The sequence below is a fragment of the Anser brachyrhynchus genome (genome assembly GCF_964034855.1).
Source record: "Anser brachyrhynchus genome assembly, chromosome: 1".
NCBI lineage: Eukaryota > Metazoa > Chordata > Aves > Anseriformes > Anatidae > Anser > Anser brachyrhynchus.
Genome location: NC_137694.1, coordinates 75601646 through 75629469, shown reverse-complemented (window position 1 = coordinate 75629469; position 27824 = coordinate 75601646). Strand labels below are relative to the sequence as shown.

The 27824-nt window shown below is 41.3% G+C and overlaps 1 protein-coding gene across 38 annotated transcripts in view; it reads left to right on the top strand.

Moving 5' to 3' along the window:
* PPFIBP1 (PPFIA binding protein 1) overlaps positions 1–27824 on the top strand; it is a 110973-nt gene that overhangs the window by 55538 nt on the left and 27611 nt on the right. For 13 of the 38 annotated variants that reach the window (XM_080582025.1, XM_080582020.1, XM_080582022.1 and 10 more), the window contains 9 exons: positions 939–1095; positions 3159–3364; positions 15146–15232; positions 16329–16442; positions 16988–17119; positions 22101–22193; positions 24635–24749; positions 26279–26311; positions 27684–27745. In XM_080582025.1, coding sequence (XP_080438151.1) covers positions 1032–1095; positions 3159–3364; positions 15146–15232; positions 16329–16442; positions 16988–17119; positions 22101–22193; positions 24635–24749; positions 26279–26311; positions 27684–27745 — 906 coding nt within the window. In that variant the 5' untranslated portion in view covers positions 939–1031. Of the gene's footprint in view, positions 1–938; positions 1096–3158; positions 3365–9240; positions 9646–13103; positions 13252–15145; positions 15233–16328; positions 16443–16987; positions 17120–22100; positions 22194–24634; positions 24750–26278; positions 26312–27683; positions 27746–27824 lie in introns of those variants that run through there. The other 25 variants (XM_080582003.1, XM_080582007.1, XM_080582014.1 and 22 more) reach the window with 6 other exon arrangements.

Below are 27824 nucleotides of genomic sequence, written 5' to 3'. Positions count from 1 at the left end.
CAAAAGGTTAAAGCAAGTTTTCCTTCCTGGTGTTTGTTTAGCTTTGTTCCTGTTAACTGTATTTAAAGCAGAAGTAGTCTCGCCTGTCCCAGTTGAAAGCCATGGCAATCTGGTTTTTTTCAGGGGCTCATGTGTCCGTTGTGCTGTGTGGGAAGGATCTGCTGCGCCTCTGCCCTCTGCAGCCACAGCTCAGCCGAGTACCTAAGCACGTGCTTAACTCATAATAGCACTCTCTTCATGGATCCCACTGGGATGTTGGCTCTGCTAGTTCACCCACGCAGGCAGTGCCTTGGGCAGGCTAGCTTTTCCAGTCTCTACTGGAAATACTTCTCCAGGGACCAGATCTGGCCTTCAGGAGCTTTGGAGTGAGATCAGATGCAGCGTTGTGGTGTGAGTCTCTGCTAAGGTGGAAACGATGTCTTCAGGGGGATGGTCCGTGCACACATGCAGTTTCCTTCGAGTCTTGGGCATTTGAGCTACCCTGCCTATAGGCAAATGGCTGCGCAGCCAGGACTTCTGGATTGTCAGATATCCAGAACTTGGGCGAGCAGTCAGACTTCTGTTCTTCCATACCCTAAAATTCACAGGGAGCAAAAATTCAACGGAGAGACACTTGGTTTATTGCTGAGTTGCTGCTTCCTGTTAGCATTAGAAGGCCTATGTCTTCTGTGTGTGGCTCTCTGAAGTGCCATCTGCGATTTCTGAAATGCTCTGTAGGATGCCTCATCAGTGGCATGGGCCTGCAGGCCACAAGCTGACCAAAAGTAGGCCCTGGGTCATTAAGCTGGTGCTTTGATTCTTCAAAATGCCATTTCATGACTGGTGATGAACATCTCCCAGTCTTGTGATCAGCAAAGGGCCTCAGTTTTGTTGCTGGTCCAGCAATGGTGGTGTCTGAATTCAGACAACATGCAGTGAAATTAAACTTTCTTTTGCAGATTGAATTGCAGACTTGAGGCTCTGGATCCAACTCACAACTGTTTTATTGTTCCTTATGGTGTAGCCGGTGATCATCCCTAAGAAGAGAGAAGATGATGAGTGATGCAAGTGACATGCTTGCTGCGGCTTTGGAGCAGATGGATGGCATTATAGCAGGTAAATGCTCGGGGCTGCTTATTCATTTAACTGTTTCAGTCCTCCTTTTTCATACCCAGAAGGCAGAGTTTCAGGCTGAGGAGGTAATATGCTGGTTATTGTGTTTGGCGTCTTCCCTTATGGCTTAGAGATTACAAATAGAGTGGAGGGTTGCACGGACTCTCACACACAGACACAGCTAAATGGATTGTAGTTCTTCTCCCACCCTCAATCAAAATGCTGCTCAAAATGGCTGAGTGATGCAGTTCAGCTGGTGCCCGCAGCACCATGAAAGCCAATGATGAGGCATGTTTCAAACCAGCATGAGTGTGTTTAAAGAGCTGCTGCGTGGCAGAAGAGACAGGTTGGCTAATACCAGCTATTCTGGCTTTCCTTCAACTTGGAAGAGTTAAAACAGGAATTGATTTTTCCTTTTTTCGAAATTGGAATGCTCTGGGTGTAAGCATTTCATTTGGACCTGCCTTTAATATTAGTGCTTTTTATAAGTACCTGTAAATTTTAAGTGGACTAAGGAGAAGGATCACAAATTATACAACTTCCGCTTTTTAAGTTGAGTCTAGTGAGTTAGAAAATAAAGTAAGTGCACAACAGAGGAGCAAAGCAGTAAAAAGTTAATAGTTTAATCCTATTCCAACAGAGCTATGCAAACAGCTACCCAAACTGAAAAATATTCTGCAAGGGTAGCAACACAGTTATAAAGTCTTTAATAGTTCCATTTAAAATAATTTCCCTTAGGGGAGGGGAAAAAAAGGACATACGGTCTGTGCTTTGCTTGAACAACAATTTCTCTCTGCCCTTTTTCCAAAGATATTAAGGACACTTAGCAGGCATGCATGTAAAGTGGATTCAGATGGATCATAATGATCTCTAAAAATACATATAAGCTGTGACTTCAGAAATTTCCATAAGTAGATACTGGTGCTTGGATCAGATCATGCATCTGTGTTTCCAAGAGCCTAAGTTGGTTATAGCAGGATGAGGTTTAAAACAAAAATAAAATGTGATATTGGGATGTTTAAGTCACCACAGGCTTTAACCATGTCTCTGAACATGTCTTATGCTTTTGTGGGGATTTTTCTCTTCATTTTTTTTTCCAAGGGAATTATGCCTGCATTTTTATTTTTTTTTGGCTTCCCAGATGAGATGAATGAAGGTTCATGGCAGGGCATGTATGGCATAGCTCTGTAGTTTCCAAAAGTTGACAGCACAAAAGCTGATGCTCTGTCATAAAGATGTCTCATTGTGCTGAGGCATTACAGTATTAAGGTCACAAATCAGCATGGTGAAATTCTAGTTGGAATTAGCTGGGTTGATTGAAATCAGCCTTAATCCTGAATTTGTAGTTTCCTTCCTTACTTAACGTATAGCAACTTTTAATATAGGTCAAACATAAATACTGTGAGTTTATGCAAATAAGAGTTTTTTTTCTTTATTAACATGCAGGTGTCAGTGCTACCATGTCAAACTGTTGGGCTTTAATTTAATTTATTTTTGCATTGTAGAAGTGATTTAGGCTTTTTGTTTTTCTCCATATATCTCTATGTTCTTAAAAAAATAAATTAAAAAACAGTGCATTGGAGCAGAGTAACATATTTCTGCATGAAAAGTGCTGAGCATTATTTCCTCTGGAAATCATTGGTGTCTGACTTGGGTCATGCAATCCCCAAAGGGTGACTCAAAGCATTACTGCATGAGCCTGTTCCCTCCACAGTAGTTTCAGCCTCCAATGTATCCTTGGGAGTGGGAGCCCAGCCCATGCCACAACCTCTTAGGTGCTGTTACGGCACATGCATTTTCTGTCAGATCAGCCCACCTCCTGTCCACTAAAACTGCCAGAGGTGGTGGAATTCCAAACATACGTCAGCAAGGGCTTACCCTATTGTAGGGTGCTGTGTGGGGAGGGAGGGGGCAGGATGCAGCACCAGTGCCAAGATTGGTTGAGATCAATTCGCACCAGTAGCAAACGCCACATGACATTTCTAATCCTTGCTGCCCGTCTCCTGTGGCTGCCTGTCCTACCTGCTTGCCCTGTGCCTTACTCCCTGTGGTTTTGTTCAATGCAGGTTCAAAGGCGCTGGAATACTCCAATGGCATTTTTGACTGCCAGTCCCCCACTTCCCCCTTCATGGGGGGCCTGCGGGCACTGCACCTGGTGGAGGACTTGCGGGGCTTGCTGGAGATGATGGAAGCAGACGAGAGAGAGGGGCTGCGCTGCCAGGTCCCGGACTCGACGGCAGAGGTTCTGATTGAATGGCTCCAAAGTCAAATGGTATGGTCTTGCCTTGTTTCACCTGTGTTTTATGCAGGGCCTTTGAAACCTTTAAGGTTGGTTTCAAAGAACCAAAGGTACAGAGTTTTATTTGGAGATGCTGCTGTGGGGTCTCAGAAGAGCTGTTGCCTAAATACTTTGTGCAACAGGTTGGCCTTCACTTTCTTTGATGTATACTGTGCCTCATTTTAGTGAGCAGAAGTTTTTCAATAACTGGAGTTCCAACTCAGAGGGTTGGGGAAAGACATTTTTGTAGGAGTCAGACACCTAAATGGAAAAAGAAAGTTCTCAATATGAACTTCTCACTAAAAAGCATATTTAGCAGCGTATTTTTTTATGGTTGCCATTGGACTTCCTTACCTGGTTTATAACAGATTGAGTGGTGTATATGCTCAGCATCCCTTTAAAATTGAAATATGGTTTGGTTTCAAGGTTCTGTTTGTGGATCTACTAGTTTCTGTTATCCCTGTTTTAAAGATACCTGATAAGGGTGTTCTTTCCCCAAGCCTTGTTTTTTCCAAAAATCAAATATTATTCAAAAGTGGAGGCTACTGAAGACTACACTGGGAAATAAAATGTTGTATTTATCAGGAGGTGAGTTATATGGCAGCATTTTTGAAGCACCCACTGGTGTGGCCTTCGGGTGCCCTATGATTGGTGGCTTCTTTACAGGGCCAACGAGGAGACCTTGTGCTCGTGGTTTGTGGCACTTTGCCTTGCTGTGGAGGCCTGTGTGTGCACAAATTTCAGTGAAGCTCTAATGGGAAATCAAGGTTTATTTCTGTAGGCTGTATTTCAGGGTTTAAGTCAGTCTGTGGCTGTTACAACAGCTGAAGTTGTGTGCTTCTGCAGATATTGCCAAACCTGTCTATGGCAGTGTCCTGGTCCGTCCCCTCCTCTGACACACCAAGGTGTTGGCCAAGGTGATGCCATACTGCTGAAATGAGGGTTGCCAGGTCTGTTGAACACAGGTCTGACACTGGACAGGCATACCGTGGTGGCTCCATGTTGCACCCAATGCATTGCTACAGCCAGTGGCTATCAGGATGAGAAGCCACCCGTCACCTGGTCCCGTCCTGTGGACATCACACCTCCCCTCAGAAAGGGTTTGGTCACCGTGGAGCTACAGCTGATACTACAGGATGCATTTTTCTCTTGATAAACAGTTTCATCTTGGTGTTCAGCTACAGCATGCAACACCACAGCCCAGCACACTGCTTCTGTGAGGGGCCCCAGTGCCCTGCCAGCACTGTTGCTGCAAAACCTGCGCCCTAGGAGCACTACCAGGTGTCAGGCTGCAGTTGGCTTGGCGTGACCTGACGTGCCATCTAGCGGCACACAGGCTGGGCACAGCGCCCTGGGAAGAAGTGGGGACCTGGGTTAACATGGCTTGGCTTGCTTGTGCAGCTCTTATGGCAGGGTTTGAGGGGAGAGTGCTCTGTTTGTTGGTGTTTTCTTTTTTTTTAAATAATTTTTATTTTGCTCTGAACTACTCATCTGAAAACGCCTTAAACTTAGTGAAACACATGGGAGCTTTTCCACTGACTCCCATGCGACTTAGATCTCACCCCTGCTGTTGGTGTGGCAGTAAACATTAAGATCAGGAGGAGACAGGAATGACATTCAAATCAGATCCTTAAAAAATGCAAAGATCTTGCTAGCATCAGCGTTTCCTTACCCTGTAACATACAGCAGTGAACGTCGCTGTAACTAGTCTCTGCTCTGTGTGGAGCAAAAATCGAAGGACTTAACAGCTTTCATGCAAGTATGGCCTTGAAAAATAAGTGCTCGTATGCCACATAAGCAGCCTTGGAAAATTAACTTCTTCCCATGGGGTGCATAGTTATTGGTAGTCTACACTGAGCAATGCTGATCTACCACGTTATTCTAGAGTAAAGGAGCCCAACAGCCTGGCTTGAGGCTGCAGTGTCTGCTGAGCTTAGTGAGGTGAAGGTCAGTCATTGCCCTGTGGGGCAGCAAATGTGTGATTTAGGAATGCCTGGCTGTTAGGAGCTGGAATAGTATCCTTCAGACCCCTTTGACATGGATCGCCATGTAGCAATGAGGCAGCGATGGTTTTCATTGTAGCAGTGAGCTGAATCTGGAAGAGAAAGGGCTCTGTTGTGCTGTTCAGCTTAGTGCCACCTGAGCACTGAAAACGATTCTGCAAAAGATAGCAGAGATAGCTATTCCATACATGTTTCTCCTCAGACTGCCTCAAATTATTCCCCCATACTCTCTGGCCTCCTTATAACTCCTAGTAGGAAAGACTGGAAGTTAGGCTTTGTACTGTGCTGCAGGTGAAGAGTGGGGGATTTACAGATGCCACCAGTGTCACCGGTCCCTATATGAGTAGGGCAGGTTTTAGGTGAAGTGCCCTGATGATTTACAGGAAGGCTTTCTGCAATGATGCCGATCCTTATGGTGGACAGGAAAACACCTCCCTTGTGTGAATTGGTTTAATCCTCCACGCATGAAGTTGCATCCACCAGGCTATTCAAATCCACTAGAACTGGTGCGTTATGTCCCAGCTGAAGCCGTAACCAAGTCTCCTCTGTCTCAGAGGAAAACAAAAATAGTGTTTGCTACTGCCAAACAGTGTGTCACAAGAGAAAAATCCTCTCCTGGCCTCCAAAGGGAAACCGCTGATGCCCTAGTTGGGAAAAGGGTCCGGCAGCAGTCTCCCAGAGTTGCTCACTTCTGTAAAATAGGGCAGAGGATTCAATTTCACCGTGTCTGAATGGGCTGCCTTGTGTCCCTGTGCCACTTAGTGACCGATTTCTGCTCCTCACAGTGTGCATGACAGTTATTAGAGAAGTCTGTGCAAGCACTCAAAAAGCAGTAAAGAGTTAAAGTGCCTTATCCTGCTTTTTTTAAATGGTGAATGCCAGATGACCACGTGACACCAGAGCACACGTACAGTGCCTGGACATCTGGCAGAGCGTTTCCATAAGGAGTGATCAGATGGTTCCCACTGAGGAGTTTCAGAGAAGTTGCAAATGCAGCTTTGTCTTGCACAGATAAGCTGGTGTAACTGCAACATTTCCAGTTGTCCATCTACAGCTAAAAAAATATCTTTGTGTTGCCGAAACCATGTGCTGTGGTTTAACCTGGCTGGCAGCTAAACACCACACAGCTGTTCGCTCACCCTACCCCCTCCCTCTCTGGGATGGGGGAGAGAAACGGGAAAGTGAAGCCGGTGAGTTGAGATAAAGACAGTTTATTAAGACAGGAATATAATAATAACAATAATAATAATAATAGTGATAATGATAATAGTATTAATAATAATAATGTGTAAGAAACAAGTGATGCACAATGCAATTGCTCACCACCCACTGACCGATGCCCAGCCTATCCCCGAGCAGCCGGCCCCCCACCCCGGCCAGCCACCCCTATATGTTGTTTAGCATGACGTCAGATGGTATGGAATACCCCTTTGGCCAGTTTGGGTCAGCTGTCCTGGGTCTGTCCCCTCCCAGCTCCTGCTGCACCCCTAGCCTGCTCGCTGGCAGGACAGAGCGAGAAGCCGAAAAGTCCTTGGCCTGGTGTAAACACTGCTCTGCAACAATTAAAACATCAGCATGTTATCAGCGCTCTTCTCATCCTAATCCAAAACATAGCACCCTACCAGCTACTAGGAGGAAAAATTAACTCTGTCCTAACTGGAACCAGGACACCATGCACACGTCTCTATGTGCAAATGGATGGCAGATGAATGCTGTGATTAAAACTAGAAATTAGGCCATTTGCTCAAAGTCTGGAAAGGGACTGAAGCCTTTTCTAAGGTCTGAAGTGTTGGGACTGTGTGCTTTCTCTGGGGACCAGCTGTGAAATCCGTAGCCAGATCTCACAACTATTGCAAAGTCTTGGGGCTTTTCAGATTTCTTCTGATCAACAGAAATGCATAATACATTATGATGTGTGCTTTAATAAAACATGTGCTGTACTCTGGATGTGAAGCTTCTGGTTTGAATGTAGATATGTGAGTAATCTGTAATGTCATTACCAGTAACAAGACTATCTTAATTGAAATTCTGCCTTTTGCAAGACCAAGGCAACCCCATTGTTTTGGGGTTGCTGAAAGTTCCAGCAACTAGAAGTTGACAGATCCATCTCTTGAAGAATAATTCTCAAAAATCTTGCTTCTAGTCATGAATGTTGCTCCACTTTCTCTTCAGATTAAATAAACAAGAGACATTTTTATTTCTGGTTGTTGTTTTTCTTGACTTTTTTTTTAATACTACTTATGAAACAACCTTCTCAGAAAGAAGAAACCAACTGGGTCTTGTTAAAAAGGAGAGTAAAGGGTTATGTGCGGATGGACAGTCCCTTCCCAAACCTAACAGCCAGCTTCTTCAAGCTCCTCATCTGAACATTTATATATGTCCTGTTAGAGTTCATAGGGTGTGCCATCTCCTCTTTAAATTAAGTGCTCCTTGAACTGCAGAGCTGGGATAATACTTTTTCTTTAAAATTCACCACAATCCATAGCAACAAGTGCAATTGTGGTTTTAGCTTCAGAAGTGACTTTCTGTAGCATTCTAAGTTGAATATGAGAGCATTAAAATAAAAGACACTTAACGGCCTTCAAAGATTTCTCAAAGAATGTTTTCAGCTCATCTGAAGATGATAGTGTGAGCTGTGGTTCCCTAGTGTCTTGTGTAATCCAGAGTGTCCTCTGACAGACCAGCCTCAGATTTTAACACTTTTTCAATGAGTTAATTCTTCCCAAGAGTGGCAAGGAGTAATGAGAGTTAATACAAGGGGGTATTACGTTTCTGAGAGGAGTTTTCCTGTCTGGATAAACATAGCTTGTAATCTTCCAGAGATACATTAGCCTATTTGGAAGACAAAGCAATTCCCAAGTTGTGGAAGCAGTTTGGTTAGCCAGAAGTCATCTCATATTTTTTATTCATGGAAAAAAATGTTGTCTTCAAACCAGAGTTTGTTGTTTTGTTGTCTTAGTGTGGGCATATAGTACATTCATTTGGCTCAGCTTGTGCTTATGTTGACTTCAGCTATCAAAAGGTCCTTATGGTAATGTGTGGCACACAAGTTTTACAACCAAACACCTGTTTGAGATCTCTCCTCTAGTTACCATATGAAAGGAGTCCTGTGATATTCTCTCAGTCTGCCACTACAAACAGCCTCCCAGTAATACTTTTTGTTCGTGAGAGAGCTAATTGAAATGCAGGACCCTGCTTCTTGCTAAAAGTGATCATCCAGACTGCTGTGTTTTTAATATTTGAAGGTGATACGAGTTCATTAACAGCACATCTTGGCTTGGCGTATTCATGCATTGCAGATGAGTTTATCAACAGTGAGAACAACCTGGGTGGTCCTGCAGTGGAGCACAGGGCAGCCCTGATGGCAGAGCATTCAAAAATCATGATTCGGAATCCAAAATGCATCCCTCTGGCTTAAAAAGTGTGGGTTCTGTGCCCCTTCTGCTCTTCTTTTTTTTCTTCTGGATTATTCAGCATCATGTTTTTGAGATTTTTTTTTTGTTTTTATCTGTCAACATTAGTTGTAAATGTTTCTTCTTCATAATAAAAGCTGTGCTTTTTTAGATAATCATGGGACTCAGCGAGCTAGGCTCTGTGGTCAAAAATAGTAAGGATTTGTTATGCTGATGATGATACTGGTTAAATTGGAACTGAAACGCTGAGATGAATGTTGGTCGTTACTGTGGCATTTTATGTGTTCTGAAGTACAACATAAATTGAGACAAGGCACTGGTGAGATCTGGGACCATTTAGTCAACTTTTTCCTTCCTCTTTTCCTTGGCACCTGTGTGAATTACACGTGTTCTTCCAGCTTCTCCAATTAACAACCTATTAAGAAAAGCAAACTCCCTCCTGTTTATCCCACAGGCAGGTGGTCCCTGCCAGCGTGGTGGAGCTGGGCAGGCTCTGGTTGCAAGACGAAGGGTTGAGCTTCCCGGGCTTTGATGTGTTAATTCCCAGAGAAGCTGCTCGCTCCGCCTGAGGAGCGCTGCTGCTGTGCCGCGCTCCGCTTCCACATCTCCCACCCCGGTGCCACCTTCTCCTCCATCCTTGGTGAGAAGAGAAGACCTGCCCTCGTTTAACCTCTCCATCACGGTTCGGAGGAGCCCTGACGGCACCACTTGGTGCAGCGGACTCCCGCAGTGCCGGGGCTGCTGCTCCCCGCCTAGGCTGCCTTCCACGGTCACTCGCATCCTTACGTGCATGAAGATAGCTGCAAGCAGCATGGAGTATAGCTGGGACATTCACGGGCACTGCGTCTGGCTAAATAAGGTAGGGTATCTCTGTTCTGGCTCTTGCTTTGCTCCGAGTGACAAGCTGTAGCTGGGCAGCGCTGTGAGGGAATTGGACGAAAGCACTTCATCTTTCTCTTGTACAAGATACCAGATGAGCTGCTGTTGAAGAAACTGATTATCTTGAAACGGTTGCATCTTCCCTGTTCAACAGCTGTACTCTTTATATTTAGAAAATGTTTCAGGTAAATTCTTCAGAGTGAAGGTCTGTCTTAAGCTGGTTTTCTTTCAGGATTCACTTTTATTTTAGGGGAGCCTCTAAAAGATAATGTGGAGGGTTTGAGTGGTTTTTTTTTTTTTCTCTCTGCTCTTTCTGTAGGGAGGAGCTAATCTGTAAACTTTAGGAAAGGCTTAGCAGCTGGTCTGCATGCCTGCTGCTGCACCATTTGGAACAGGCTGAAAAATCAGTGAGGAGGCATGAGATGCACGTTTGGGAGGGTAGCGGTGGGCTTCCACGCAAACTGGTTAAACACCAACTTGGATCATGTTCAGATGGATTTGACCAGTGTGAATTTGGGATGGAATTGATACTTAGGAAGAGTAAAGCTGTCATGGCTCTGTATTATGGGGACGGAGTGGTGAATGCTTTGCTTGGAAAACTGGGAGATTCTGGAGCTGAAACCAAGGGAGCCCCCTTCCAAGGGACTCCCTAAAACTGAGAAAACAGACAAAGCAATGGTAGCTGTGTAGGTAATGTGTATTATAACAATCTGAACAATTTAAGCATGTTGATGAGCTCTAATTTAACTCCAGATGGTCAGGAAAGAGATGTCAGGGAAAGCCCACTTGGCCAACTGTTGACTGGGCTGTAGTGGTCAGAACACCGTAATCTGCTGTACAAGAAAATAATGCTGTGGAGTGGCCATGCCTTTTATACAAATCAGCTCACAACTTCAGCAAGAACAGTGTGATTTATTCTGCTTATTTGTCTCAAAAGCAGAAGAGAAAATGAAGGATAATAATGGTATCAGCTCTAGTAGGCTAAAAATGAGTTTTATTTTTGAAAGGAGAATTCAGCAATTGAAAGGAAAGCGATTCTTTTTTCTCTTGGAAGTTTAAAATAGCAGCTATTAGAAACTTTCCTGTGGTTTGGATTGTTAACTTGTTTCTAGGGAAAATGGATTAAAGACTGAGGGCAGGGAAGCTGTGAAAGTTTTGTGATGCATCTATTTATTACAGGAATAATTCTCTCTAGAGCAGTGTGGATTTTTACGCTTACATGACTACAGACAAAGCTTGCACATGTGTTTAGCAGATTAGCAATGGATTGATCTTGCAGAGTTTTAAGTGCACTGGGTCTGATTTTATAAGGCATTTTAAGCAAATGCTTAACCTCAAACTTCTGAGAAGCCTCGGTGGCATCGTGACAACTGCTCTTTTGTTTCTAGGATTAAGATTGGTACTGGTAAGCCTGCATTCTCTTCCTACCCAGTGTTTTGCAAATAATCCCTAAATTGAAAACACATGCAAAGTGTGAATGCTTAACTGAAGATAAATTTTCCTGATAAAAAAAGAGCCTTCTTTGGAAAATGGAAAAGCTTGTCTTACACAGCTTGTAAACTATGTTAATCCAGTATTGACTCTGATACGAATTTAGTCCAGAACTACCAGATGCTCCAAATACTCTTGCAGTTGCTGTTGAATCAGATAATTGCTTTTCTTTTCTTCGTATTTTTTAAGCAGAGCCATTGCTGTGCCTGGTGAAATAGTTGCTGGGCTCTGTCCCAGGGGAGGCTGCTCGTCTCTGCATGGGGAGAAACTACCAGGTCTTGCACTCTCCAGCCCTCCTGGTGTTTCTCCATCTCTCAGACTTCCCAGCAGCCCTTTCCTCCATGTTAGGGGCTCTGTCCACCCCATCTTGTAATGTGCTGCTTTCCCATATCCAGGGTTTGGGCATCTTCCCTCTCCATTTATCTCCAGCCTTGCCTTCTGTCGTCATTACCCCATTCTTCTTTTGATGCATTTCATCTCCTCTCTTCCTTTCCGTCCTCTCTGAGAGTAAAATCGTGCCAGGCATCAACTTCGTACCTTTGGGAAAGAGGACAGAGCAGAGGAGAGATGAAGGAATGCATTGCATGGCCATTGCCCAGCAGTCCCTGATCTTTGCACTGCCGCAGGAGGTGCCAGGGCTGCTGCTCAGAGAAACAGATACTGTGGCCGCTCTGTGTTGTCATTTCTCCAACTCTCATCTTTCCCTCTACTGTGACTGAGGACAGTGACTTTGTCTCTTCATAGCTAAAATGTGCTCTGATATTACAAATGTGCTCTGATATTGCAGGTGTTACAGAGAAGTTACAACATTTCAGACAAACAGCAACCTGATGTTGGGTTGTACACAATGCTTTCTGTTTTCATTATACTATAGGAGGTCTGTTTTTAAGCAGATTTTACAAAATACTTATGGTGACTGCCAGTAAAGACATCTTTGTGTTCGGTTTTGTGAGAGAATAGCCTTTACTCCAGTTCTCTTCAAAGTTCTAATCATTTCTTCTGCATTTCTATTGGCAATGTGCAGCTATGGCCTGAATACTCCAAGTGCTTCTATTTTAAAACCAAGAACAACATGCTAAACAAAAAAGTTTTTTTTTTTTTGAGAAATGTGAACAGAGTTTAACAACAAAGGTGTCTTAGCAAGATGTTGTGCCCAATGACTTAACATTCTGCTTTAACACCTCATCAGTTTTCACAGCATGGTAAAGACATTTTCATTGTAATGTGAAACCAGTGCTTGCTTACCTTTTCACACAGTCTTTGGTTTTAGTTAATTTGTGTCTGGTTGCACTGGCTAGAAGTAGCAAGAGGTTCAGTGGTTAGGGCACTGGTGTGTTGTTTGGGAGGCAGGGAATTGAGTCTTGCGCTCTGATGAGGATGTTTGTGTGAGCCCCAGCAGGACGGAGGGCACCTTTGCACATCAGCTGCCTTTTTGTAAAGGGGAATGAATATCCCTTTCTGACATCAGAGACACATGCTGTGTTGATAAATGTGTTTTGTATTACAAAATGTAGATACTGTATTTGTGGAGGCTTGGTAAGAGCCTGAGAGATACTGGAGGACTTTACCTGAGGAATAGAGCTACAGAATAACAAAAATATGAGGGAAAAAAAAAATTTTAATGTGCATACAAGTGAAGTCACAGGATTTAAAGCATAATGTCCTAGCTGAGCAGCTAGTGAGTTCATTTTGGAAGCTCTTTGACTTGTTTCATCTTAATTTGAACTGTTACGAAACTGAAGATCTCAATTGGAAATCCTATGGCATGAGCTAAATTCTGTTAGAGGTCAGGATAAAAACAGGGAAAACTAAGAAGCATAGAGTACTTCTGCTGTGGTTTAGTTTCTGGATGGTCAGAAAGACCGGTAGTTTATTGCTAAATAATTCAGATACAGAGTATCATTATGTTATGAGTTATTGGTACAAATTACTAGGGAACATCCTTTCTTTGTATGCTGTAGCTCTCAGGATTTCAGGGGAGATGCTATGGTCATCTTGTGAAAGTTACACATGGATGCTTGAGAGACATGTTTGCTGCTGCACGGTGATATAAAAGCTGCCTGACACAGCCTCGTTTCCTGAGGACATTGCTAAGGTGAGCTCAGATGCTTTGTGCCTCCTCCTGTTTGCTTTGCACCCAGTCTTTAACTGGTGCTGGTGAGCATTTTGTTCTTCCAGTTTCAAACAAAGGAGTTTTTCCCACCACCCAGACTGAAACACAAAACATAGAAAAGGTGGTTTTGCCAGGAGGTCTCCTGATGCATGCTCCGCAATGCGGGGAGACAAACTGCTTGGAATGGACACTTGGAGCAGAAGCCTGAGGCCTGCTGCTCGTACGCTGAGGTGGCCTCTCTTGGCAGGCTGGTGCTGCAGCCTCACTGGGGCACCACAGTCCCTGGCCTGTTTTCTCTTCATCACATGTTGAGAGGGAAAACAAGGCCCCTTGAAGTCTGTGGGAGTCTCAGTGCTGAGCACGATGGATTTCAGGACAGCTTCTCAGACTCCTCTAAGGGATTCATGCAATGATGGGAACAAGAATTTCTTTCCTGATCTGAGTATAGCATTCAGCACAAAGTACTTTGAGACTGCTTTGAATATGGATAAAGGAGAATCCTTCTCCCTGCTCAAGAGCATTGAAGTTATTGTGAAGAAAGTTGCTGATTTCTCTGGACTCTGATGGCATTAGCATGTATTTTTGTTTCTCCTTCGCCTCAGGCAGCTTTATAAAGAGATGTGTTTAGAGTGCAGACATTCACCCATACCAAGTAAAATGTGCCTGATATAAAAGGATGTCTCTTACTGCATGTTTAAAAAAAAAATCATTTGACTTGCAGGAAGCATAATGCACATTTGGTGGATTGTAAGTTGATTCTTCTTTTCATTTTGTGAGTGTCTCAGGGTATTTGTCTCTCTGCAAGTGTAGTTTCGCATGGTACACCACTGAGCACGAATTTTGTTAACAAATTCTGAGTGTGCAGTAAGTGAATTCCCCAGAACTGGGTCACCAGAAGGTTCTTCCCTTCTCATCTTTAAGCTCCCGAACAACTCTTGTTCTGAACTGTGGTCATGTATCCTCCGTTGATGGTTTATTTGATTTGTAACCCTTTGGGGACTGGGAAATACTTCAAATCTGTTCTTTAACAGAGCAGACTAATAGTACTCTTTAAGTGTGTTGATAACACTGACATGTAAAAGTTGTCCTTCTTAAAGGCAGAATCATGAGCTGAAACTCAGACCCGTGTACATTTTGGTTGTGTTAATATTGTGATAAGTTTTTAGCTTCTGTGTTTTTACTGATTATTTGCCATCTTAAAAAAAAAAAAAAGTTTGATTTGCTCTCTGCCTACTAGTTCAGTGAAGAAAATTTTTTGTTTTTTGATTTTGTTGTTTGATTGTTTTTGATTTTGTTTTGAGTTAACAAAAGATAATTTTGTCTTGATAAATTCCATTAAAGTATTAATAGTAAGGCTTCTGAGACATTTTTATGTGGCTCAGTGATTTGAAGCCTGTGGCTTTACAGACCTTTGATAGTCCACAGACTACAAAAAACAAGGATATTGACAGCAGACTTAAACTCTCCATATATTAATGTTCCACTTGAAAATTGTAAGGGTCCACAGATGAGAAAAGGTTAAAGGTCGTTATTACAACATAGTTGCTTATCATTCTTTTCTGTGTTAGTGTTACTGTTAAGTGTTTGGCATTGCAAATTATCTGTGGCTGTCACTTGAAGCTGATGAATTTTACTACATGGAAAACTATGGTTGTTGGAACCTGGGATGATGGTAATCAGTATAACCCTTTCAACTTAAATTTACCCTGCCAGTGGGGTATGTCTGGCTCATAATACTGTATTTTAAATGTCCTTATTGCAATGCTAAGGGTTACAGTATTAGATTAGTTTCTGGCATGGAATGATTTGAAAGCGGTACTGAAGAATGATACTTATCATAAGATAGCTTACAATATAAATTTGCTGTCTTTTTCAGACTAATGGACACATATCTGGGAGTGGAGATGTATATCAAGAAAGGCTGGCTCGTCTAGAAAATGATAAGGAATCTCTTGTTCTGCAAGTGAGTCATCACCTAAATTATTTTTTTCTGCCCTTGCACTTGTAACACTTTTTTGTATTATGCAATTAAACCTCCGAGGATTTATTTCCAGTTATATTGTCTTGAACAGTGGATGGAGGGCTTGCTGATACGTGAGAGTTAACCCAGATTTAGGTGTGAATTTAGATTGCAGTAAAAATCTAAATGCCTTACTTTCTTTGTATCTGATCTCTTTTTGAATCTTGTTAGCTGAGCAGATCTGCAAAGCCACCATCTTACATTCATATGTATCTGTAAAATCACCTTTTATTTTTAACTGTTTGCATGCTGTTTGTGTCAGGTGACATGTCTTGTCTTGCCTTGTTCTCATGCAAGGTGACAAGAGCTGCAGGACTGGCCGATGGGCAGGAGGAGGCGAGCAGCTCCTTGGAGGTTCTGCTCTCCTGCTGCCAGGCTGCACTGTGCTGGGACCATGGATCTCCTCCAAGCTCAACCCTGGGCACCCTGACCAGCTGGGTTACTCCTGCCATCAGAGTTGGGACTACATGGCACCCCTCTGACTGCACTGGCATGCTGCAGTCTCCTGACATGGACCTGGCCTGAGGGCTGCCCATGGTAGCATCAAGCTCTGCTCCAGTCAGCTTGTCTTGCTACCCAATGGTGCTGCAGATTTCCTCAAAAGAGTCTGTTTAAAACAAAACCTTTATTCAGAAGAGGCGTGAAAAGAAGAAGCCGTACATTATCGTACACTGTGTGCAATCACTTGAAAAGCAGAATAACTGGCTGTTTGGTTGTTAAGTCAGGAGTAACAGGCAAAGACATAATTGTCATAAAATGCAGCAGCCACCCTTTGTAGGACAAGTCAGGAGAGGAGATACAGAATTGCAAAGTGTCTGCCAGAAGATTGGCTGAAATTCCCTTAAGTGTGAGAGGAAAGCCCTCCCATCAGGTTTGCTGTGCACTGTGCTCACTGCAGAACTCTTCTGCACCATCTCCTCCCATGGTCCCATTTCATCTGTAGCCCAGCTGGTGCTGTTACTCACATACAGTTTTTCAGGTGACACATACTGTATGGGTGTGAGGTACTTATATGCATCCCTTTATCTCCTCTGTGCAGGTAAGTGTGCTTACGGATCAGGTGGAGGCCCAGGGAGAAAAGATTCGGGATCTGGAGTTCTGTCTGGAGGAACACAGGGAGAAGCTGAATGCCACGGAAGAGATGCTGCAGCAGGTATTTCACAGTCACTTTTCTGTCTTGCTGTCTTTGTTCCCTCTTAATAAACTGCATTTTGCTTCCATGAGAGCAGTGTTCAAGGTGTTGTATCCCTTGATGTCACTTAGGTAAGTGATAATTTTCTACTGTATTTGCTTTAAAGTCTTTGTACTTAGTAATGTCAGTGTTGCTTTACACTGTAGGAATCCAGTCCTGCTCTCCTTTGAGCATTTCCCCATTGAACTTCAAAGAGACTTGAATAAAAGCCTCTGGCAGGATGGGTGGATTCCCCTCAAAGCTCCTTGCTGCCCAGGGCAACTGTGATGACAGACAAGCTTTTTTCTCAGCCTGACAGCCAACCTGTGATAATGCCCCCATGATCTCAGCTGCATCCTAGCTGCCCGGGTCTGTCAGGCGGTTAATTGCTGTGTCCAGTGCTTCAGAGAGTACAAGGAGTATGATGGTTTGTTCCCTGAAAGAGGCCTTTAGCTGTAGAAATAAATTAATGATTTCTTCCTCTTCAGATGAATAATTCTGATTTGTTCCTCTTTATTTTGAATCAGGAACTTTTGAGCAGAACATCCCTTGAAACTCAGAAGCTGGATCTTATGGCAGAGATATCCAATCTGAAGTTAAAACTTACATCTGTAGAGAAGGATAGATTGGACTATGAGGATAGATTCAGAGACACAGAGGTGAGTAAAAACCAACAGAATAAATTGTGAAAGTCATGTGTGTGGTTTCACATTATCTGAAAATTTGGGAAACATCTGGGAATGTTCCTTTTCTTTTCTTTTCTTTTCTTTTTTTTTTTTTTTTTCTCCAGACAAGGAAGGAATTCATCTTCAAGTTTAAAACATTTTTCTCTTAAAATAAAAACAGTGTCCCCTTTGCTTTGGTAAATTCTAGTTTGACAAAGAAAGATTTTCAAAAACAGTTTTTGATTCTTTCCATCAGCCTTTAGGCAGGTGGCATTTAGGTTTCAGTAAGAGAGAATGAGGTGGCTCTGTGATGGCTTTTTGAAGTCTCACTTCAAACTTCAGCTCCACAGAAGGGGGCTGCAGGTAGGCAAACCCATTTTTTTTCCCAAAACTCCAAGAATTAGGTTGTGCTTCACTGCAAGGGTGACATACCCTGTGTCAGAAATATCTTGGAGTCTGCTTGGGAAGCAGAAGAAAATTTCCAGTTCTGAGTTCATAAATGATCTGAGACATCTGATGTTCATATTGTGGATGTTCCAAATGTCATTCATTTCTAGAACGGAAGAATCCATAATGTCATCACAGGAGACAACACTTGACACTTCCACTTCAGTCAGTGGACTTTCAACTCCCATTCAGATTCCTATATGTTAGGCAATGAAGTTCAATTCCTTCACCTCTATTGCAAGCAGAAGAGTAAAAGTTAGGCTTGCTTTTACATACTTACTGTCTAAAGTAATCCACAAACCCAAAGAAGTACACCAGATGAAAACCAGTGACTCAAATTATGTTTGGACTTGAAAGGTGGTGATTGTTTATGTAGTGATGGTGGTGTCCATTTCTGCAGTGTAGGACATCAGGCTGCTGCCAAGCCATGGCTCAAATTTGTTTTGAGCCATTACATCCCATTACCTTTTCCTCTAGTGTGATACTAGATCTTATGTGAAGGATGATCGCAGCACTGGCTTAAAAGTGGCTGATTTTGTGGTCCAGGCAAGTGACTTGCAATGTCACAGGTGCCTTGCAATGCCAGGCAGATTGGCAGAGTGAAAGGTGGAGTGAATCAGTGAAGGTGTCCTGATTCTGTAGAAGGTGTGGGGATCACAACATGCACTGCAAATTTGCAAGCTCTGTGCAAGAGGCTTACCTGCGTGGTAGCTATGAACAACTTGCTGTTTGAAATACCTTGAAATAAGCTTTATGTCTTTGATAAAAATACGATAACCTAAATTATGTTTAAAAGGTAATTACTGTATTTGAGGGCCATATAGATTTATTTGCTGGAAGTTTATGCCAGGCCTAATGAACTATTACTAAAACATTCTTCTATACCTTTGAAAACCAGAACAGTATAGTTCAGTGTGACGGAAATTGTTGTTTCAGCACTTTATAGCTACAAAAGGCCTAGATATTGAAAGGGACAATATGTCTAATTTCCATTTAGTTCAGTGGAAAAATACTTGGCTGTAAGATCTCAGCTGTAATTAGATGTAAGAGTCTCAGCCACATGAGATTTCACGTAAAAGCTCTGATCGGTATTTTGGAGGTCGTATTTATTCAGAAGTACTCAATATTATACTCAGTCTTGATCTAATTATATTCCTAAAAAGTTATAGAGAATAATCAGTTTATTTCAGCAGAGTTGATTAAATATTTTAAATATTCTACCCTAAAACACGTTATGGAATTTCCATGCTGTTTTCAAAACAAAAAAATCATACCCAAACTGGGAAAGAAAAATTGCTAATGTTGCTTCTGTTTTTATTTGGAGAAAAGAACATGGAAAGGAAAAAAAATGTTAACATTGTTGACATCTGAAACCAACTTTTGTGCAGCTGCTGTCTCCTACAGAGTTACCATTCATACTAAACCTTCGTATTATCCAGTTTTTAATTATGTCTTATTGCAACTTCCCCTTCTAGCTTGGTTGGTTTCTCATATTCACCATTCTTTCTCTAAAATGATGCTTCACTAGATCTGTAAGCTTTTTTTCCTTTGTGCTCTAGGAGTTTCCTGTCTAGATGCTCGCAAATACAGAGCTTTTTCAAAGCTAATTGTATAATTAATAGAGGTTTATAATTGATCTGTTCTTTAAACCATTCCAGTCTTTCCACTTTCTCAGCAGACACCAGGATTATTTGCCTTAAGGAGCATGGGTGGCCTGAGCTGGGCTGGGTTTATGTAAGAAAATATCATACTAGGGAGTTTATTTAGGGAGGAGTCCATAACCAGACATGGTCTTTGAAGCAGCAGCCAGAGGTTAAACTGGCTCACTCGTGGGGAATTCTTCGTAACTTAAACACCACCAGGCTCCTTTGGGCAGATGAATTTCTCAGTGGAGCAAAACCATGAATGTAGTTTGCATTTCCAGTACCAATAAGGAAACCTCTGACCCTCAAAGCTTAAAGTTGTCATTGCTTTTTTGTGCCTCTCTGGCCCTACAATCAAGAGCACAAGTAATATAAGCAGGGAAGGAAAAGGTTTTAGGAAATAGGGGTTTGTATGTCCCAGCCTCATCAGCTCCATTAGTGGATCTGTGCAAGGAAGAGCTGTTGGGTGTTTGCATGGAGGGACCTGACTCTGTATCAGAAGAGGACCATTTAATTGCTCTTTACCATTTTCCGTGTTTTTAAGTAATGCAGTAGCAGGGGAGGCAGAGCTCTCAGGGTCTTTTCTTTTTCCTCTGCTTATTTATACAAGGTCTGACCCACCTCTTCTGTACTGATGAGAATCTCTCTGTGGAGCCTGGTCTGTGTTTAATGTGCTTCTCTGCCTCACAAAGCTGAGAAAGAATGGGATTTACAATTACTGTGTTGTAGATAACTTAAGACATGAGAGACATCTCTTGTTGCAATTGCAGGAGAGTAATTGAAAATACTTTTAGTGCAAAGCATGCTGTTAGGTCTCCTCTTTATTTCTATCTAGCCCTTAAGCAAATTGTACTGTCTTTTTGATGACCAGTTACCAGCAGTAAAGGACCCATTACACATGAGGCCCTTAACAGGTTAAACAGAGAAATTTGGTTTCCATTCCAATATCTTACACTCTTGGTTGTGTAATAATACTGTTTCCTGTTATATTTTATGTGCATCTTGACACTTCCATCAATATGGGTTGCGCTAACTTTTTTCACAAAAGGAGAATAATTTTTTTCATTGATTTTTGCCTCATAGCAGCCTTTTGAATATTGATAACTGGTTTCCTTCTCCTCCGGTGTTTTAAAATACATGTAGTTCAAGTGATAAATATGTAGGCAACAACTTCAGCGGAAAGACAGGAGGAGGACTGGCTGCAGGAGACAAAAGCCCAAAACAAATCCATTGTCATAGCTTCAAAGCTAACTCTTGGACTTGCGGATGTAAATTTGTTAGAGGTCCTTGATACTTGGCATTGGTGAAGAAAAGTTCAATTAATAATGACATCCATGTGTAGTTATACTTCAGAGTGATGTGCTTTGTAAAGGTCACACACTGCAAAATCAGTGAGGAATTGCAGGTGTATCCAAATCAGAGCTGTACATTAGCAGCAGTAATAGTTATTACCATCATCAAAATGTTCGGTGTTTTCCATGTTCTGGTAATTGAGCTTGGATCTTGCTAAAGAAATACAGATGCTGCTCTGTCGCCATCAGATTCATCAAGCACATAAAACGATAACCAGGGGTTTGCAAGCTGAGAAAATGTGGAATGGAGCTGGAAGGCAGGTGTTATGAGGGACCCATGAATACTCTCCAAATGTCAGCCTCTGGCTTGTTCCGGTGCTCGCAGATGTTAGCTCAATGTACAGCACCACTTTACATGGATAGGATTTGCCTTTCTGTGTAGGACGACAAGCAAACCTAAGTACCACACCACCATCTTGGTAGTGTAAAAGCCATTAAGCTGCAGTTTTGAGTCCTCTTCTGTTTTCTAGGGTGCCCAAAGAGCTTATCTTCTCTTTCGGTGCGTTCCCTAGTGATAGGGCATTATAGTAGCTACTCAGGAAAGGCCTTTTTTTTTTTTTTTTTTTAATGTAAAGCACGCAAATGTAACAGTTTTCTGGTGTATGTTCATAAACTAAAGGTCAGTGAGTTATATGTGAAGTAGAAGCTCGCTGGACGTCTTTAAGCTGTGTGAAAGCCGCAGCTTTCTGGTAATGTGCTCCCCTTCTGAACAGGGAGATAATTTTCCCCATAAACTGTGGTTCCTCGTCTCATATGGGGGGACACTGTCCTGGCCGTCGCACAGGCTTCTGACAGGTCTGGAGCTGGCTGCTTAACATCCCATTTCTTGATCTGGAGGATGGGGAAGTTTGGAGAATGTGTCCCAGCAAGGTGCAAGGCACTCTAACTCCGGGTTCATTTAACTAATACAGGAAGGGATCTGTGGTGCTGCTGGCACTTGGGTTGAACATCCAGACCTGGAAGGTCTCTCCAGGAGGATGCCCAGGAGGTTGAACTGTTCTCCTGAAGAGCTCAGGTGCAAGTCAGTGGTGTCTCTGAGTTTCTTCTAAACCAGGTTGAACTTGCAAAGTTCAATAGTGGCACCATTGATGCTTAAACAAATGTGCTTTGGTGCTTAGAGAAACAAGTGATGGTGCTTTTATTCAGTGTGTGGAAGGTCTTGTTTGAGTGACAGAAATGTGGATTCCCATTGTAATCTCTTCATATTTTTAAAAGGCAGTTGAGTAGCTGGATGGGCAGGAGTCCTTTCTTTATCCCAAGCTCAGGTAACACAACTTCAATTTATTTCTTTCGTTTTCCTCTGCTCAATTGTATTCAGTGCAGTAATGCAGAAACTGAGAAATAAGGTCCCTGAATATCCAGAAAGTTCTGAATTCCTTGACTTAACTATGAATTTGGGTGATGTGTTTGTGTGTATAGAGTTCCTTTTATTGCTGCTGAGTTTTTATGGTCCCACCAAGGCGTGCCTGGTCAACTATGACTCTGTTCACTGTTTTGTTTTTTTTTTTGCTTTTGTTTCTGTTTTTCCCTCAGGATTTGATCCAGGAAATAAATGAATTGCGATTGAGAGTGGGAGAGATGGACAATGAAAGACTCCAGTATGAGAAGAAGCTTAAAACAACCAAAGTAAGTGAAACTGAGGGAAAGAAACAGCAATAGGCACAATTCACGGGTTTTAGAACTTTTCTCCCCACTCCTTGCCTGCACCCTGAAAAATCCTGAACACGCTCAGGGGTTCCATGATGCTCGCTTAACAACTAGAACAAAGCCCAGAAAGGGGTTATTTCTGAAATTTTATGTTGTGGTTTTCAGATCCAGGCATTGCTTTTTAAGAAGGATAACTCACCATGCAGCTGGTCATTAACAGTAAATCATAGAATATCCAAGTTGGAAGGGACCCACAAGGTTCATAGAGTCCAACTCCTGGGTCCCCAAGGGACCACCAAAAAAAAAAAAATCAGATTATATATTACTTGTTTAGACCCTTCTTTCATGCATGTGTCAAGAAACACCAGTTGCAGCACATAAGATGTGTCATGGGTGAGACCAAAGCTGAGCATTTATTTTCTCCTAAATGCGCTGAAAATCAGCTACTTCTTAAGAGAAAGTATTCCCCTAAGTAATTCTAGCAGTCTGTTTCTGTAAGTGTCTGACTTCTCTTTGCCATTTAGCTTGTCTCTTTTCTATCTTTAGTTTTCTCTCACTCCTCTATCTCTGTTACCAGTCTTTAATGGCCAAACTTTCTAGCATGAAAATCAAAGTGGGTCAGATGCAGTATGAAAAGCAGCGGATGGAGCAAAAATGCCAGATGCTAAAGGTGTAGTAGTTTCTGGGTAACATTTGGCCTGTTTTGAATTCTTCATGTTCCACCGTTTTACAGTTTGTCTTGCATTGTGTTGTTGTGCTTTGTTCTTCATTAATTCTTGTGTGTTGATATGCAGTGCTTCCTTTCTCATTAGATCAGAAAGCTCTTTATGTAGATAGACATTACAAATACCTTTTATATTGGATGGGAGGGGATTTTAGTGTATAAACTTTGCATAAGGTATTCATAATTGCATTAGGCTTGAGTTCATTTTTGTTCCAAGGGAAGACTGCCTCTTTTGTAGTTTACATCCATTACTCAAATGGAATTTTTCTCACCTTTTTAGAGAATGTTTATTCATGAAAACTAGCTAGAGAGCAGTGATTCTTTCACACTGTCCCCTCTCCCAAGTGTAAGTTTACGTGTCATGTTTCTAATTCAGGGGAGAACATGCACAACATCAAAACCCACATCCAACTCTAGTTGTCCATGGGTTTAACAGCTTCTCATGTGACCAAGAAAGGGTCTTGTTTTGGAGAAGCATGGCTCTTACACTGTCAGAATTCCATCAAAATCAGTACCAACTTGGAGCACTGGAGGATTGTATTATCAGGTCCCTGTTCTGGAAGAGGCTTTGATTTCTTCACAATTTCAAGATAGAAATGATGCTTCAGAGCAAAAACAGAACAGAATTTCAGGAAATGTCTGGGCCATAGTATGGGGGCACAGGTATCATTTCTGTGCATATTTGCCATAGATCCTTTGAGGGAAGCTCAGGAAAACATTTAAGCCATAGTATTCTAGTTTGGTTTATTTCCTTAAGTATTTAACACTTCAGTTAGAAGCTATAAATGCCAAAATTAGGGGTCTTGCCTTGTTTTGTTTACAAACTGAACAAATTAAATTTTTAGTGTTGGGTACATTTGTACTGAGGGTCCTGTCTTGATGATGATGTTGCACAAGATATTCTTGGACATCAAAGAAATATCTTATTAAACTGCATAGGATTTGACTCAAATTTTAAAACTTAAATGCATGGATCTGTGCCAATCAGTTGCTGGTGCAGTTGGCTAGATCTAAGTTATAATTTGACAGCATTTATCAAATACACCCCAACTCCCCCAAACACCATCTGTCTTGTTCCCATGAATCTCAACTCTAAGTTTCCTTTCCTAATACTTGATCAGCAAACCTGAAGTATGGTAGAGGTACCATGTTTTTGTCTGAACTGCTTTTCAGTATCTCTTTATGTGTTTAATGGTGTTGTGATCAATTTTTCGTTCATAGAAGCAGTGATTATTTCTGAAACTGTCCTCAGCCTGTTGTAAGCACAGTTCTGTAACTATCCTGCTTTGAACATGCAAAATGCTCTATAAATATAAAAATAAATGTTTGCATATTTTAGCATTCAGACTTATCACCTGCAATTTTTCTATCAGTGCAAGGCTAAATAAAAAAGAAAACTGCTTTTTGCTTTACTTTCTTTTTTAATTTAGATGTAAAATCTCTTTTCAAATTATACATAAGACTGATGCTTTTGTCTGTAAGTCTCCTGGTTTTGCCCCCTTCAGGACTCAATAATCTGTTGCAATGCTCAGTGGCAGAGTTTGATGGGTCTCCCTTTACCCAGTGTAAATGTCAGGGGGCGCTTGGTCACTTTCACCGGCTGAGGACCTGTCCGCTGTGCTTCATAGAAGTGAATTTTGAAAGCACCTCAGATGTGTATGGAAACTGTCACTGGGTGATTCTGTGTCTGTTACAGGATGAACTATCAGCTTTGAAAGAGAAACTGGAGCAGAAGGAAGCTGAGGTAAAAAGATTACAAGAAAAATTGGTTTGCAAGCTGAAAGGAGAAGGAATTGAAATACTGGACAGAGGTAAGACCAAGGGAGGCTTTCTTAGGACTGTGTAGAGGCACCTGTCTTCCTCAGTCACTTTATCTGAGGTAGTACTTCTGTGAGTGGTTGAACCGAAATAACAGATAAAAACAATTTTCATGCTCTTTCTGCCTTTGGGTTTACTGCTTTTACCATATTTAGTGGCTATTCACAATGCAACTGCTGAACCTACCATCAGAATAGGTTCTGGATCAACATAAACTACTTTTGGTAATCCATAGTTCTTCATATGGCTTGTATGGTGTCTGAAAAGATTCAGTTTATATTGGCAAAGAAATCCCTAAACTAATTTCAGCTAGGTCCCCAAAAACGTTATACTGAGAAGTTCCCTTCTCAATGTATCCCTCAAAGTGTAGGTATCTGTGCTGGGCTTTGCTTATATACCTCTTACTATTAAGGAGGGGAAAAAGCCATAATGCAAACCAAAGTATGATGTGCAAATCTTCAGTGTGTCCCCAGCCCTAAATAGGTGAAATTGAGGATTTGTTTTGGTTTTATGCACTGGTTAATTCTAAATCCTAATTAAACTTGAATTCACACAGAAATGTTACGTGTCAGATACTTTTAGTTGCTTTCAAAGAAAAAATAAAATTAATATTTATTTGGGAGAAATTTAGATTTGGGAACTTCATTTAAAAATAGAAAATTTACTTTAAAGCCTCAAAAAATTTTCCACGGGCTTGCTGAAATTTCACTTCTGAATGTATCTCCTTGGTAGTTATCACAGATTTTAAAATTGTGCTTTTAAAGTATGCTTTTTAGAAGGCCACAAGAGGTTAATTAGTGTCTTCCCCTAACCTGAGGCAGAAACAGCTGTGTGTAGATGTCAAATTTTATTTAATAAAATTATCTGATTGTAAAACTACTGGATAAAAGCACTGAAAGTGACCACATCAAAATGTGATTTCTTTCAAAACATTTAAATGTGGAAAAAGGTCTGGCTTTATTGCATTTATTACTACCTAAATGGCGCTTTTCTTCCTTGGGGGCTGCTTTATACATTGAACTGCTATTACCCCTCAGTTCTCACCTTTAGTTTAGTTCTCAGTATAGCTCAGCAGGGGATCTTCTTCCCCAGTAAACTATGTTTTTTCTGCCTCAGAACAATACTATATAATAATGCAGATAACACCGGTTATCAGCCCCATTACATGAATTGTGCTTTTTGAACACACATTTATACATTATCACCTAGCTGGCTTTTGGATAGTGCTAGCTTAAGAGTAAGCTACTGGCATAAGCCTTTTCTGAGACCTTATAAGTGAAAACCTATAGTAAAATAAACAAATAAATCCTTGAGATAGGTAAATATGGATGAGAGCAGTGAGACTGTTTGAGTCATTAGGAACATCAGCAATGGGGGAGTGCAGGATGAAATTTTGAACTGCTTGCTTCTGCAATAGTATGTGATGAATAGTTTGCTCATTTAAGTAGCAATATTTTGTTAAAAATTATTTAATGTCATAACCTTCATGCTAATTTCAAATCCAATGGACTTTCCTGCACAGATGAAAATTGTAAAAAGAAGCTGAAAGATAAAAGTAAGGTTTCTAGTGTCTTTCCACAAGCATTTGTATTTCAGAAATGCTTTCCGGAAGAGCTTTCTGCATGTATATATAAAACTGGTTTAACGCACACTGTTAGGTTGCATCATCTATAACCCTTAGTTGCACTTAAGGTAAATTTTGAGAATAAAGATGGATATATCAAACTTGAAATACGTTTTCTGAAAAAAAAGCTAATAGACAAAGATTTAGTCTCATTGAGACACAAAATTTCACTTGAAAGCAGAGTGCATAGATTTTTCTCCATAAAATGTACCCGCAAATAAAACAGTTGCCTGTCAGTGAAATGAAGTTACAATCCAGTAGGCCAGATTTTCTATTAGCATAACTCAGTGAAAATTTCTGGAGCTGTATCAGTTACAGTTTTACCCAATATGTCTAAATGTCTCTTATCTAGAAAGCCAGCCAGGCAGCTTGTTCTGTTCTTGCTTTAAGGAGGAAAACGATCTTCCCACTGCGTTTTTTTTTCCAAAAGGGTTTTAGGAAGTTAAAATAAATGTTTTCTTGCATGTGAATTTGGCTACCTCCCTATGATTGTAAAGAAATTTAAAGTTTACTTCATTTATGCAAAGTAGATTTTTAGCAACATTTGAGATTATTTCCATTCTTCTTACATTTATGTAGTCCAGAACACCTCCAAAATCAAACCTCATAGACTGTTAGAACATGTTTACGTGTATTTCTATTACTTTGTAAATAAGGATTATAGATGAAGTGCAGAACTATGATCTCTGTATTAGGGACCTTTTCCAAGTCTGAAATACAGTATGTATTCTAGCATGACTGCTTGTCACAGCAAATACTTGCATCATTCCATTGTGCTGGCCTCGTTTCTACATCCATACTGAATTATAACTAAACACCACTGCACAATGCTTTCTTCATCATGTCCATTAATCCTATTGCTTTGTATAGCGGGTTTTTGAAATGCAATTTGGGGTTTTTGTTGACTGTAGTAATGAGGATGTGTTTTTATTGCACTCCAGTAGTAATATTTTGTATTTTGGACCTTTTGTTTTTGCAATTATTTGATTATATAAGGGACAGAGATAGTGATATTCAAGCAGTAGTTTTACTCATGACTCAGTTTTCCTGAAGTTGAGGGGGTGGATAATTTTGTGAATTTGGTCATTTCCTTGATTTTAAAAAAAAGTTAGAAAAAAGGTTTTGTAGAAAATGGGTCTGTATATTTCCATCTAACATAGAATTTAAGTGGCTTGTGTTTTGTCTTTTAATTTGTAAATTTACCTTCAGATACTACTGAGTCAATTGTAGGGTATTTTTGTTTTCCTTATTTCATTACACTGTCTTACTTAACTTGACTTAGGTAACTGTATTGTGTTTTTAGACATAGAGGTACAGAAAATGAAGAAGGCGGTAGAATCTCTTATGGCAGCAAATGAAGAGAAGGTAGCAAAGTCATTTTTTTTCTATAATCATTCATCAGAGTGAGTTAAATCTCTTAAGAAAATCTGCATACATGTCACAA